This window comes from Abramis brama (genome assembly GCF_963993115.1).
Source record: "Abramis brama genome assembly, chromosome: 18".
Taxonomy (NCBI): domain Eukaryota; kingdom Metazoa; phylum Chordata; class Actinopteri; order Cypriniformes; family Leuciscidae; genus Abramis; species Abramis brama.
Window position 1 is genome coordinate 18,828,330 of NC_139980.1, and position 13,656 is coordinate 18,841,985.

Here is a 13,656-nt window from a genome sequence, read left to right on the forward strand (position 1 = left end):
AGGAGCTGAAATTGGAGATGGAACAAAAGTACGGTAGAGTTGTGGTCTAAGCATGATACAGATGTGGGCCTGGTGAAGTCAGCCAATCCTGTTAGAATTAGAGTAAAATCAGGAATGAAGTTGCCAAGAAAACAACAATACCCATTGAAGTTAGAACCAGTAGAAGGAATCAGAACAACAATTGAGGGATTGGTAAAAGCTGGAGTGTTAGTTGAAACTGTTAGTTATTGTAACACCTATTCTCCCAGTTGAAAAGACCAGTAAGTCAAAATGGAGATTAGTGCATGATTTAAGGGCAATCAATGAGACAGTAGAAGATTGGCCGGCAGAAGTCCCAAATCCACATGAGCTATTGAAAAAATGTTCCACCTGCTGCTCATTATTACACTGTAATTGATCTCTGTTCTGTAAGCAATATACATAAACTAGGATGCCCTAAGGATTTAAACACTCACCACTTGGTCTTGGACCAAGTCCTAAAGCTTGATTTGGAAGATTTAAGACTGGATAAAATATATTTTATATTTTTATATTGCATATTATAGCACCAAATTGAATAATGTTGCTCAAGGCTACCCACCATGCTATCAACAAGACTTAGACTAATATTTTGAACAATGACATTTTGTTTTAACCCAGGCTAGATGTTTGACATACTCCATGTTACTAACATATCCTGATATTACAATAAGGAGATTTACTGCAGCAAACTCAGCTAATTTTGTCCAGCTAGAGGGGGAGGGAACACCTCATGAATGTATTTTTGCCTCTCTAGCCTTTACACGTCTGAGACCAGATTTGGAATCAACACCAATTGTTGATGCAGACGTGGACTACTTTGTGGATGGCTCGTGTTTTAGAGACCATTTAGGCAATCATGCTGGTTTTGCTGTTGTATAGAGAGATGGAGATGATTTCAATTCTGTTGTGATGCAGCATTGTGAACAACCTTGCTCAGCACAATTGGCCGAACTAAAAGTACTTACTGAAGCTTGCAAAAACAAAGTAGCCAACATCTATACCGAATCTGCATATGCTAATGGCGTATGTCATCTCTTTAGTGCAGTATGGAAACAAAGAGGATTCAAAAAGAGTGATGGAACCCCAATCCAACATGGGGACCAAGTTACTAAACTAATCACAGCTATGATGTTTCCAAACAAATTGGCCATTATCAAGTGTCAAGCTCATAAAAAAAGGCAATGACTTTGTAAACAAAGGTAATAATGCGGCTTATATACAGGCTAAACAAGCCTCAGGATGTCAATTAGCAGTTATGGCACCGTCTGTTCTGATCCAGCCCCTACCTGCTGTAGACAGCATTGCTCAAATGCAATCCAGAGCCTATCAATCTGAAATACATATATGGCAGCAAAGGGGGGCGACAAGAGATACTAACAATATATATGGAGATCACATGAAGGCCATATGATAGACACCAGCCTATTGCTTAACATTTTCATTCCAGATGCGCATGGTTGACCATTGCGCAAGGGGGGAGATTAGATTATTAGAAAAATGTAATTATTAGAAAAATAAAATTAGCAAAATAAAAAAGACAAAGATTCACAAAATAATGTCAGAAAAGGAACAGCAACTCCAATAGGCTCTATCCCAGTTCAAGAAGGACCCTTTAAACATCTAGTGATGGATCATGTGGACATGATAAAATCAGTAAAAGGAAAAGATACAGAGACAGTTTTCGTAGACAGATTTAGCAGATGGGTCGAAGCAGAACCCTCAGTAGACCAAGGAGCAGAAACTGATAAAAATTTTAACCAAAGAAGTCATCCCAAGATTTGGCATACCATCTCAGATTAGCTCTGACAATCAACAGAACCATTAAGACTAAGATCAAGCAATGGATGCCTTAGGCCATCAGCTAAAATACACCAGCAAAATGACATGGCAAAATAGACAAGCTCTGAATTGGCTACTGGCAGAAAAAGGAGGGGTATGTGTGATGTTTGGAATTGACTGTTGTACCTTTATTCCGAATAACACAGCCTCTGATGGAGTTTTTACTAGGGCCATGAAGAAGCTGAAGGATCTGAGACAAGAAGTTGCTGAGAATGTGGGGAGAGACAGACACGTTGGATACTGGTTTGACTCTATATTTGGGTCTTGGAAAGAATGGTTCTTTAAGGTGGGAATAATAATAGCTGTGGCTGTTGTATGTTTCTTTTGTTCTGCTGTGTTGTGCCTTTTCTCAGATCCATGCTAACCAACGTGGCCGCCAAACAGATGATTAATGTGTCAGTCAAACCATCAGGAGTTGACATCGGGTGCATAAACACAAGAGTGCACCAAATTGGGCCAGGACTGGACGAACTAGATGACTTCCTGTAAGGAGGTCTGGTGAAGGAGTAAGGAATGGGGTACCTTGTTACTTTTGATTTCCAACAGTTTGATTCTGTTTTTGATAGAGAGGGAGGTAGTAACACTGTGTATTTTATTTTTGGGGTAAAATTAGACAGATCATTAGAACATGAGTAGAGCAGGGAGTTAGTTAGAGGGGTTTTAATTGTTTCTTTGATTTTTATAAAGGACCCCTTCCTGAGTGTTTTCTTTTTTCTTTCTTTTTACACTTATATTACATATAATCACACTAACAGTCACAAATATGAATATGTGAATGAGAGGGGACGATAAAAGGTTTGAAGCAGGTCATTGCCCGTGGTACGAGGTAATGCAACCAGATATAAAGGGAAAAGATAAGAATGTTTTTTACTATTTTTATCACTTACTAATCATTTTACTCTTATAACAGAGTTCTTTTAATATTTTAAAGTTTTTTATGAATCAAAAGTGAAGTACGTGCATTAGACTACTGGTAGATGCTTCCATGGGGTAAACAGAGAAATTAATTACAAGCGCGGTCTCCAATTGCCGGACCAGCAAGGGCAGACTCAACTGGTGGTTTAAAAGCCCGCTGTCTGCTCCAACACCAGATAGTGCCCAGGGCACCTCTGGCAACGATGGAGCAACCCAGATAGAACTCCAGGCCACCGGAAGCGCCTGTGCAGTTCCTCTGGCACCGTGGGACAATTCTAACTTTAAGTCTATACACTGAGATATGTTGATTATGCTGAAAAATCAAATGTTTGAAATAATATATCCCTTCAAGATTGATGATAGAAAAGGAAGGTGGGATCTTTTACTCCACCCTAGTCAAGTGGGGGCGGAGATGTTTGGTCTCACTATTCCTCCAGGGTGTACCTTCGTGAGTGGGCTTATTGATAAGAGAGATGGATGGTCCATATTGGCCATGATTGATAGATAGCAGAGAGAGGCTTATTCATGTAGATACATTCTGGGACAGAAATGAAGGTGGGACTAGGATTAGTCCCAAAGGGGGGATATGTTGGAGAATTTTCCTTTGATTCATGTCTAAGTATGATGTAATGAAACAAAACAAAAAATGATGACAAGCATGAAAAAATAGGTCTGAAGAAGGATGAGAGAATGGAAAATAACCAGTATGCATCAGCAATATGAAGTGTCAAAACAAAGTATGAAACAGAGCACCATTGTGTGAGGTTTGACCAATAGAGAAGACATGTCTAACTGTGCCAAGGTCACCAGGCGTGACAGAGGGGAAGAGATAGATTTGAAGGTGCCCATTGGGCACCTAGCGATAAGAAAAAGTATAAGACATGAACACTGGCCAATGTAACCTTAGATGTCCGGACGGCCGGCCGGCTTCTCACTTTGTTGCTTGTCAATAAAGTTAATTCTTCTGACCTGGAGCCTCGACTCTGAGAAACTTCTTCGAGACCTGAACCAAAAAGAACTATGAATTTGCCACAACAGGTCTAACAGTAGTATTCAGGTAAGAAATACTACACAAAATTAAATAACGTAATCAAATGTAAAATAACACTCGAAAATCTTCATAGTAAAAATGAAATACAGATCAAGTTACATAAGTTATTCAGTCAAGAGCAATAAGTGATTTTCTCTTTGTCTTTTGTTCTTTGATTAACATGAAAGACAGCAGCAGGTTTATTAGACTGCTGTCACTTTAAGAGCGTATACAAGGATCTAATATACTGTTACACAACATGCATTTACTTTCTCAATTATCTACGTTCCAAAACTGAATGTTTTTACCTGAATACTCGCCAAGACGGCACTTTGACAATTGTGTGTGTATTTGACTGTTTAAGCACAATAAACCAGGAGAACAACTCAGTTTGGTACTCGCGAGCTGTTTGAGAGGCATGAATTAGTAAACATGCAGGAATTAGTCAAATTATGCACAATACAAGCACAATTCAAGGACTGTATTTACAATGGGAGTAGGTCACTTCAGATGTTTCTTGACCCTTTCTTTTTTTTTTTTTTTATAAAAGCTAAAACTTCCAGCTGTGCAGACCAGGGCTGTGTCCGAAAACTTAGGCAGCTGACTTGTTGCCTCGCTGCCCCATCAGGCAATGATTATGCAGTGTAGTGATCAGCAGGCAAACATGAGGGCAGTCTCCCCTCATCACAACATGAGACCCTTTCATATGCCATGATGAAAAGGACAGGACTCTAAAACTCACACCTCCAAAAGCAGCTCCAAAAACAAGGAACTAGGTGGGCTAGGAGATAAGCCTGTAAAGACAATTGCCAGGTACCATTTGTGGAAGGGAAGAATGATGACATTAGCATGTCATTGATCACAGACTGATCCCATCACCATTTGCCCATTGTTCACCCAGTCCCTCAGTCCTGAGACCAGGGTGTGAATGACCACAGACTCTCAGACTCACCAAATCGGTTTTGCCATGTGGCTTGAAGCTACAAAGGATGGATTTTCTATGCAAAATGGACACACCAATATCCAGTATATCCAGTTCTTTAAATAGATATGAAGAATATTTGCTCCATTTTGTCCATGGTACTTCAGCATTTTGCATAGAAAATCCATCCTTTGTAGCTTGGAAGGTTCCAGTTCCAAGATGTGCTAAGCTCTATGGAGTTGTGAAGTTGCTCTCTTAAGACTCTGTAGCTCTAAAGAGAGAAACAAAGATGTTCTGCAAGAAGTTAATTTGGGAAGTTTGAAAACAGCAACAGAGACAATGCCCCCACAAGCTTAAACCCCCCATTTTCAAGATCTTCTGCACCAACTTCAGAATCTTCTCTTCAGAGATCCTCCAGATCTGCATGTTCCAGATTGCCCGGATCTTCTGTATGGACTTCAGAATCTTCTCCTCATCCTTCATCTGCGTGTTCCAGATTATAAGGATCATCGGCACAGACGCTAGAACCTTCAACTTCAAGGCTCCTTCATTTGCGTGTTCCAGAATAAGGACCTTCTCTGTGCTCCAAGAGTTCAATGTTCATAAGTACTTTGCGTTCAAGACTGTGAAACGGATTCCAACTCCTTTCATCCCACTGCAACGTGGACCAGCTCAGCAAGTGGAAGACCTCGCTGCTCAGAGAGACCAGAGACCTTGGCATTAGTGTAAACTAGCAGTATATGACTAACTGGCAGTATCTAATTTGCATTCGATTTTGCATAGCTGATGTCAGTTAACAACAAAATAGTCTATTGATTTATTTGTTGAATTCAGATTAAGGTTTACCTTATTACTTCCAGAGGAACTACTGTTTATTTTTCCATTAGATAACTTATAACTGCCATAGTAACATCCAACTCAGTCCCTTGCATTTATCAATCTATCCCAGTCCCTCAGTCCTGAGACCAGGGTGTGAATGACCACAGACTCTCAGACTCACCAAATCGGTTTTGCCATGTGGCTTGAAGCTACAAAGGATGGATTTTCTATGCAAAATGGACACACCATGGACAAAAAGCAAGTGGAAGTAATAAGGTAAACAGCAAGTGGTCTTCAGCAAGTTGAAGACCTCGCTGCTCAGAGAGACCAGAGACCTTGGCATTAGTGTAAACTAGCAGTATATGACTAACTGGCAGTATCTAATTTGCATTCGATTTTGCATAGCTGATGTCAGTTAACAACAAAATAGTCTATCGATTTATTTGTTGAATTCAGATTAAGGTTTACCTTATTACTTCCAGAGGAACTACTGTTTATCTTTCCATTAGATAACTTATAACTGCCATAGTAACATCCAACTCAGTCCCTTGCATTTATCAATCTTTTTGCACTTTATCCATTCAGTAGTTGTTAGATACTTGTGTCTATCCTTTTGTTAATAAAATCCTTTTATTACACTCGTGTCTTCCTTGTGTTGATAATACAGTAAGAGGCTAAACAAGTCAACGATATCTCACAAATCATTGATATTGGTCAGATGACAAACTTTCTCCAATTTAAATAATTCTAATTCAGTCAACAATCTTTCATGATCGTTTTTTACTGTCAAGGTGGAATTCCTTGACTGGTGCACCGTAATATAGGAAGGAATCATCTAACAGTTACACTCACCTTAGGTGACGTGTGACCAAAAACTCCATATTTATACTAAATATTAATATTCATATTTAAGACCACAAATCACTACAGCAGGCAGTGTCTTGTAACGGTGTGGTGGTAGTTGAAGGCACAAGATGAAGATCAGGGTAAATATAGCCTTTACTGAAACAAACTCCGGCAGGACAGACACAACCACAACTAACATTAACGAGAACCAACAAGGGACTGAACAAAACAGGGAGTATAAATACACAGGATGAAAAGAGGAACTAACTAGACATAGGTGGAGGAAGATTAGCTAATCAGGGACTAACGGGAACAGGTGCAGACTAGAAAGAACATAATTTGTGACATAATGCCCCATCGGAAAGGCGCGTCCTTGCGCCGTGATGGCAACAAAAGGCTTCGGCGGAGGGTGTGGAGCTGGGGACGAACTGGACCCTGGGGACGTTGGCCACGGGCACCATGGTGGTGCAGACGGGGGGCGGAGCCTGAAGTGACTGGCAGGACGACACCCAGGGGCCGATTGACAGCGGCGGCACTGTGGGTCGCAGAGGACTCCACGGAGCTGAGTGGCTGACGGAACATGACGACATCGTCGACCCAGAAGACGGGAGATGAGCTGCTGACTCGCGGGACTGAGGCGGTGACGTGCGGATGGATGACCAGGGTGACGATGTGGTGAGGGAGGCCGAAGGGGAGGTCAGAGGAAGGGAGGAGTCCAGTGATGCCGAAGGGGTGCAAGGTGAGGGCTCAGCCAGAAGCCCAGAAGTCCATGGCTGTAGCTGGGCGTCGACTGCCGAATGCCGACCTGGAGTGTCGAGCGAGCCCAGTCGGACCGCGGAGGCGATGAAGGAGTGGTGGGTCGAGGTGAGGTCGACGAGCTGACAGGACAAGGTGGTGGTGTGGGCCTGGAGGCCTGAGGTGCAGCCGGGGACTCTGTCTCACGCCAAGCTGGTGGAGGGGAAGCCTGAGGCGCAGAGGATGAGCCGCACGGAGTGAGCGGTGGAGGCAGAGCTGAGGAGCTTGACCACAGTGGTGCCAACGGATCCAGGGCATTGGCCGTGACCAGCGACGGAGATGGAACTGGGAAGTCAGGCAGGGATACGGGCTGCAGACTTGAGGGTGGGGACTTGGGAGGGAACAGGATCCGCGGACCACAGGTCTATCGGGTCCAGGTCCGCTCCTGGACTGACATGAGCTGGACTGACCTTCCTGCTTTCGACTCCGGAGCCTTGATATTTCAAGCTTGTCTGCGCACGAAGGTACCTCACAAAACTGACTTCAGATAGACTTCTGAGGCAGCATAACGGTTTAATGATCTACAGCAATATAGAGTGAACTTTGGTGAAAACTAAGTGAATATGTAATGACTACAATTGTAATTTCTAGAAATGAAATTATAAGTGGAAAACGTTGATCCAAAATGTACATTTACACAAAAACGGACGACCAGCCGCAACTTTCAGACGCCATCTTAATTTTTCTAACTCAACTGTCACAGAATGGAAAGTGAAATGTATTACAATTTGTTTTTTCTTTAATTGCCAATGCAACCTTTTTACACCACAGATGGAACAAAATGAAGCATTGCTTTGCTAATTGGTTGACCTAAATTGGTATTATCTAATTGTGTACTTACATTTAACAGCAGACAATGTGATTAATATTCATTAACCCAGCAGCTCATCAGCGTGTTTTATATTGTTATTAGTAGTAGAAGTAGTAGTATTATTATCTTATCAGGATTATTCTTAATTTGCTAATTATGATTATTTCTTATATTGCTTTGCAAAGTTACTATATATATATATATAGTCAAACCAAAATTTAACATTTCTTCAACATTCAACTTCAACATTTCTCACATTATCACAGTTTATTCGTTATAGTTTCAAAAATGGTAATAAAATATGACAAGAACTCAAAGAGTTATCAAATCAGTTGATAATTCACTGGGTTTGGCCATCCTTCTGTTAGACTGTCTCACAAATTAATTAGGTTAAATTGCTGTCAGTTGTCAGCATTCGCTAGAACTGATTTGCTGACATCAAAACAGGAACAGTAATAGGTGAGTGCTTGCGCATTAGTTCCAGCCACTACCGAATAATCTAGCAGTGGCTTCTGCTTGTTCTTAAAGGCTGAACAATTCCAAATTTACTCCATTTGACAGGAAAATACAACAAAGAATATAATTTACAGGTAACATGTCAATTCTATGTGGTATGTAAGACTCTCTCGCTCTCTCTCTCTCTCTTTAATGTGTGAGAGAAACACATAGCTCTCTAAGCGACGATGAGTCTGGTGCTGCCTTCACACTACAGTTTACGGTGCGTCAAATATGCAGTGCAAAGTGCATATCCATTGAGATGAATTGAAATAGTGAAAGAAAGTCAAGCGAAAGTCTCAAGCTCTCAGTCAGAGTGATCAAGATGAGTGAAGGCAAATGAAAATATATCTGTGCTAGACTGTGCTACTAATCAAACACTGGCGACTGAAATCTAACAATTTATTAGCCAATGGCTAATGATGAAAACGTGAAATGAACATGAAAATGTAGTCACATATGCAAGTGATTTACTCTTTCTTGTTTTTGCCCCTAAGCGAAGAACGAAAACAACTTTGCCGTGAGTGTGTCAGGGCCTTGAGAAAGAGAGAGTTAAAGAAGGTGCAAAAGAAAAAGAAATGCCACTTACTTGGTTCCACACACACTTCCTTATAGTCCCGACAGCAGGTGCCTTCATTTACACATGCAGCGTCACAGTGGCACGCTGCATTAGCATCACGACTTTTGGATATGCAGCGATTTTTACAGCTATCGGTAACTATCAGACAGAAAACACACAAAATATAGAGCATGTAGATAGAGTGATATCTCAAAAATAAGTTGTCAAATGTAATAATACAGGGCTTCATTCCAATGCTCAATGGCATTTAAAGGTGATTATACAATGGATTAAAGATTACACAATGATTATAGATTATATACTTTTTACACTCACCGACCACTTTATTAGGTACACTTGTTTACCTGCTCATTAACGCAAATATCTAATCAGTGAATCAGCAAATCAATGAATTTAGGCATGTAGACATGATTAAGAAGATCTGCTGAAGTTCAAATTGAGGCATCAGAATGGGAAAGAAAGGTGATTTAAGTGACTTTGGTTGTTGGTGCCAGACGGGCTGGTCTGAGTATTTCAGAAACTGCTGATCTACTGGGATTTTCACGCACAACCATGCCTTGATGATGTCAGAGGTCAGAGGAGAATGACCAGACTGGTTTGAGCTAATGAGCTCTGAACACACAACACTTGAAGCAGAGCTACAGCATCAGAAGACACACCGGTGACACTCCTGTCAGCTATAAGAACAGAAACTGAGTCTACAATTCACTCAGGATCATCAAAACTGGACAATAGAAGATTGGAAAAACGTTGCCTGGTCTGATGAGTCTCAATTTCTGCTGTGACATTCAGATGGTCGGGTCAGAATTTGGCGAAAACAACATGAAATCATGGATTCATCCTGCCTTGTATCAACAGTTCAGGCTGCTGGTGCTGTAATGGTGTGGAGGAGATTTTCTTGACACACTTTGAGCCTCTTAGTACCAGTTGATCATAGTTTAAATGCCACAGCCTACCTTAATATTGTTGCTGACCATGTCCATCTTTTTATGACCACAGTGAACCCATCATCCGATGGCTACTTCCAGCAGGATAACACGCCATGGCACAAAGCTCAAAAACATTTCACACTGGTTTCCTGAACAATACAATAAGTTCACTATGCTCAAATGGCCTCCACAGTAACAATAAGTTCATTATTCTCCTCAGTCCAATAAAGCTCCTTTGGGATGCGCTGGAACGGGAGATTCAAATCATGGATGTGCAGCCAATAAATCTGCAGCAGCTGTGTGATGTGATCATGTCAATATGAACCAACATCTCTGAGGAATGTTTCCAGCACATTGCCCAACCCGGTACTAGTAAGGTGTACCTATTAAAGTGGACAGTAAGTGTAATATATGTAGTAAAAGCTTATAAAGGGTGATCTTTAAAACAATGTCAGTCAAAGGCTGGCCTAAATTCAATTATGACCAGAAAAAACAGTACAAAGCTGATATTGTACCTTTATCACTGCAGTGGAGTTTCAGAATAAATATGATTGTGAGAATTAAAGCCAGCAAGGCGAGCAGAAGAACCTAAAGAAACAAAAACAAATGCAGTTACAAGTTTTAGTAAAGAATGAATCATTATTATAATTGCATTAATATAATTTGCATGGATTGTAGGAAAATTTTATGGGTAATGGTTGGGAATAAATTTCTTGACAACAAATTAACATAAAACACATCCAACTTTACCAGCAGAAACTGTCTACTTGCATTAAGGACCCCCTCAAAAACGAGATGGTACATCTCAAAGGGTTATCCTTCAAATAAATTTCAAATAAATTTCAAATTACTAACAACAAGTTCATGAATTGAATTCCTGTGGACACATACACAGTAGTTCAAAGTTTGGGGTTAGTAATATATTTTGTATTTTTATTTGATCAAAATTACAGTAAATTAAAATATAGTGGGAAATATTAATTTAATTTAAGATAAATTGTCTCTTTTAAAATGTAATGTATTCATGTTATGGCAAAGCTGAATTTTCAGCATCATGACTCCAGAAATCATTATAATAAAATGATGATGACACATAATAAGAAACATTTCTTCTTGTTATCAGTGTTGAAAACATGTGCTGCTTAGTATTCATTTATTTTTCTTAAAAATCATCTAACCCCAAACTTTTAAACATTACTGTATGTACTTAAAAAGTGTATGCCTTGACTCCAAGACCATTGAAAAATCAAATTCCAAAATAACAAATGTATATCTTTAATAAATAAATGAAATTTCAAACAACAGTTTCACATAGTACAGTGAATGCATGTCTCAGGAAAATATTTTTTCCATGTTAGCTACAATAAAAACAGCAGCAGGGTCTTTCCAGTTCTTTGTGTAAATTCCCCCTCCTCATCTTCCACAGGTGTTACTGTGCTGAATGTTGTGAACTGTTGTGACTGTTGTGTAGTAAACGAAAGGGAGCAAGAATGCCCTGAACTTGCCCACATTTTTCATTAATTCTATGGTTTAAAGTGAATTGTTTAATTTAAATAGAGGGTTTGGCCTTTTGCTAAAATATGAGACCAGAATTAAAACATGATGCCTAAGGCTTAAGCAGCTTTGTTACATTTAGAATGTCACACTATACAAAAATCAGGTATTTTCGGTCAATTCGTTTAGTCTTCTTATATGGTTCATCCAGCAAAAGGTTAATACAGCAACGCATAACAAGCAATTCATCTGTTAGTGACAACCATTTGCTTGAATGGGGTGAAGGAAGCATTTGAGTCAATAGACTAGCTCAACGTTTAAAGTTTAACTTACAGCTGCCAAGATCAACCACACACCAGCCACACATTTAAACTTCCACATGTTGTAATTTATCTGATTATTTGTATTGAGAATTGTTTAGAAATATCAAAACAATGGATTGTTGCAACTTGCAGCCTCATAGGGATGAATAACCTTATGAAAAGTCCACTAGCTCAACTCAAAGGCATGCTGTAATGCTATATTACACAGTGAGGTACACTGGCTTCTATAGTTAATGATTATAACATTTCTCCAAAACTCTGGCACAGCCCATTGTTACTTGTTTTGCTGTACAATAGAAATTTCTATGACTTTTAAAGATTGTATTCATTTCCGTGACTCCCCCATCTTTCCAGGCTTTCACTGACCATGGGAACCCTGAAAGAAATATGAATGATGAGCTAAATCTCAGCTACCTAAAACATCCTACATCTAACAGCACAAATGATTAAAGATACTTTACAAAAACAAAGATGAAGCGACACAAAACTTTACATACAATATAGTTATCTTAAAAAGTACAAATACATCTAAGAAAATACACCTTTTCTTTTTGATGAATGACAACTTAGGTGCCTCAGTATTTAACTTAATTATCAATATACTCAGCTATACTATACTATACTATACTATACTATACTATACTATACTATACATTGGTCTTGTGGGAAGATACACTCTTAAACATTTTTGGTTCCTAAAATAACCCCTCAGTGAACAGTTCTTAAAATAACACATTTTTCTAATCACTAAATCACATTTTAATAATCTAAAGAAGATTTTTCCACTATATCGAACTTTTGTGCAATATTGGATCCATGGATTATAAATGTGCAGCATTGAACCATATGCCAATAAATAACTTTTATTTTTAAGAGTGTATGTAAATGTCCTTCATATAGGCTAAAGAAAGAAAATAATACAAGAGAACCTTTACACAAAATATTAAGCCTAAAGGTTAAATGAGTAGCACTGAGTCAGTCATGAGTTGCTTGTTTAACCTAGTTTCAGACACCGGCTTTTATTCCCCCCATACTGTCCCATGAGGCTTCTCTTACCGCAAAGAGGATTTTCACGCTTCTTGACCTTGTTTTTGTGTCGTTTTGTGTCGGTTTGGACCGCTGTCCTGTCCCCAGTAGGTTGGCGGCGTGCTCGCTCATGTGTTCATCCCGCTTGGCTGAATCCATTATTGATCGCGCGCTCAGTCAGTGTGTGTTGCACAGTTTTGTTTTGCCGACACTCATTTCAAACTTTGTTCTCTAGTGACTTTCTTGCTCATGTAGTCAGAGGACCGCCCAGCTGCAGTCTACCAAAGGTAACTTGAGCAACAGCACATGCCCTCTGCTTCTGTGAATTATATTTACAATGGGGCGAATGCTGTTTGCACTAAAATGTTGTTGTTTTTTTGTAATCTGTCATATCGTCTTTGACTGATTTACGAAAAGTTCTTCTCATTAACTGACCCTTTAGGTAGAGGAACGTATGACTGTGGTTTATCAGGCCAGCGGTGTTTTACATTGCATTAGGGAGGGGAAAACACTTGTTTGGATAGCCTAAGCCTAACAGAAATTGAAAGTTAAAGTACAGTAGAAACAAGTGCCATTGTTGTCTTCTTACAGAGTGAGCTAGATTTACCCGAAGGTAAAAGCTTAAATGTGTTTACAATAATAGCCGTAATAGAATGACCAAAAAAAGCTGCAGTCAGGATGTAATCAGTAAAATATGCTGCAAAGTGTCAAGCCCTTATTTGTCCATAAATCACTGAGCACATTCTACATGAATTGTTGCATTGTGTTGTGAATGTGATGACCTCAATATGCGTAAAATAGGCTTGGGAAT

General features: G+C 39.6%; 1 protein-coding gene across 1 annotated transcript in view; it reads right to left on the reverse strand.

Moving 5' to 3' along the window:
• Positions 1 to 13,126, reverse strand: part of enpp1 (ectonucleotide pyrophosphatase/phosphodiesterase 1) — a 78,593-nt gene extending 65,467 nt beyond the window's left edge. Inside the window, exons 1-3 of the mRNA XM_084090307.1 lie at positions 12,876 to 13,126; positions 10,518 to 10,590; positions 9,083 to 9,211 (exon numbers count right to left, since the gene is read on the reverse strand). Of these exons, the coding sequence (XP_083946433.1) occupies positions 9,083 to 9,211; positions 10,518 to 10,590; positions 12,876 to 13,004 (331 nt within the window). The 5' untranslated portion in view covers positions 13,005 to 13,126. The remainder of the gene's footprint in view (positions 1 to 9,082; positions 9,212 to 10,517; positions 10,591 to 12,875) is intronic.
• Positions 13,127 to 13,656: the final 530 nt, after the last annotated feature.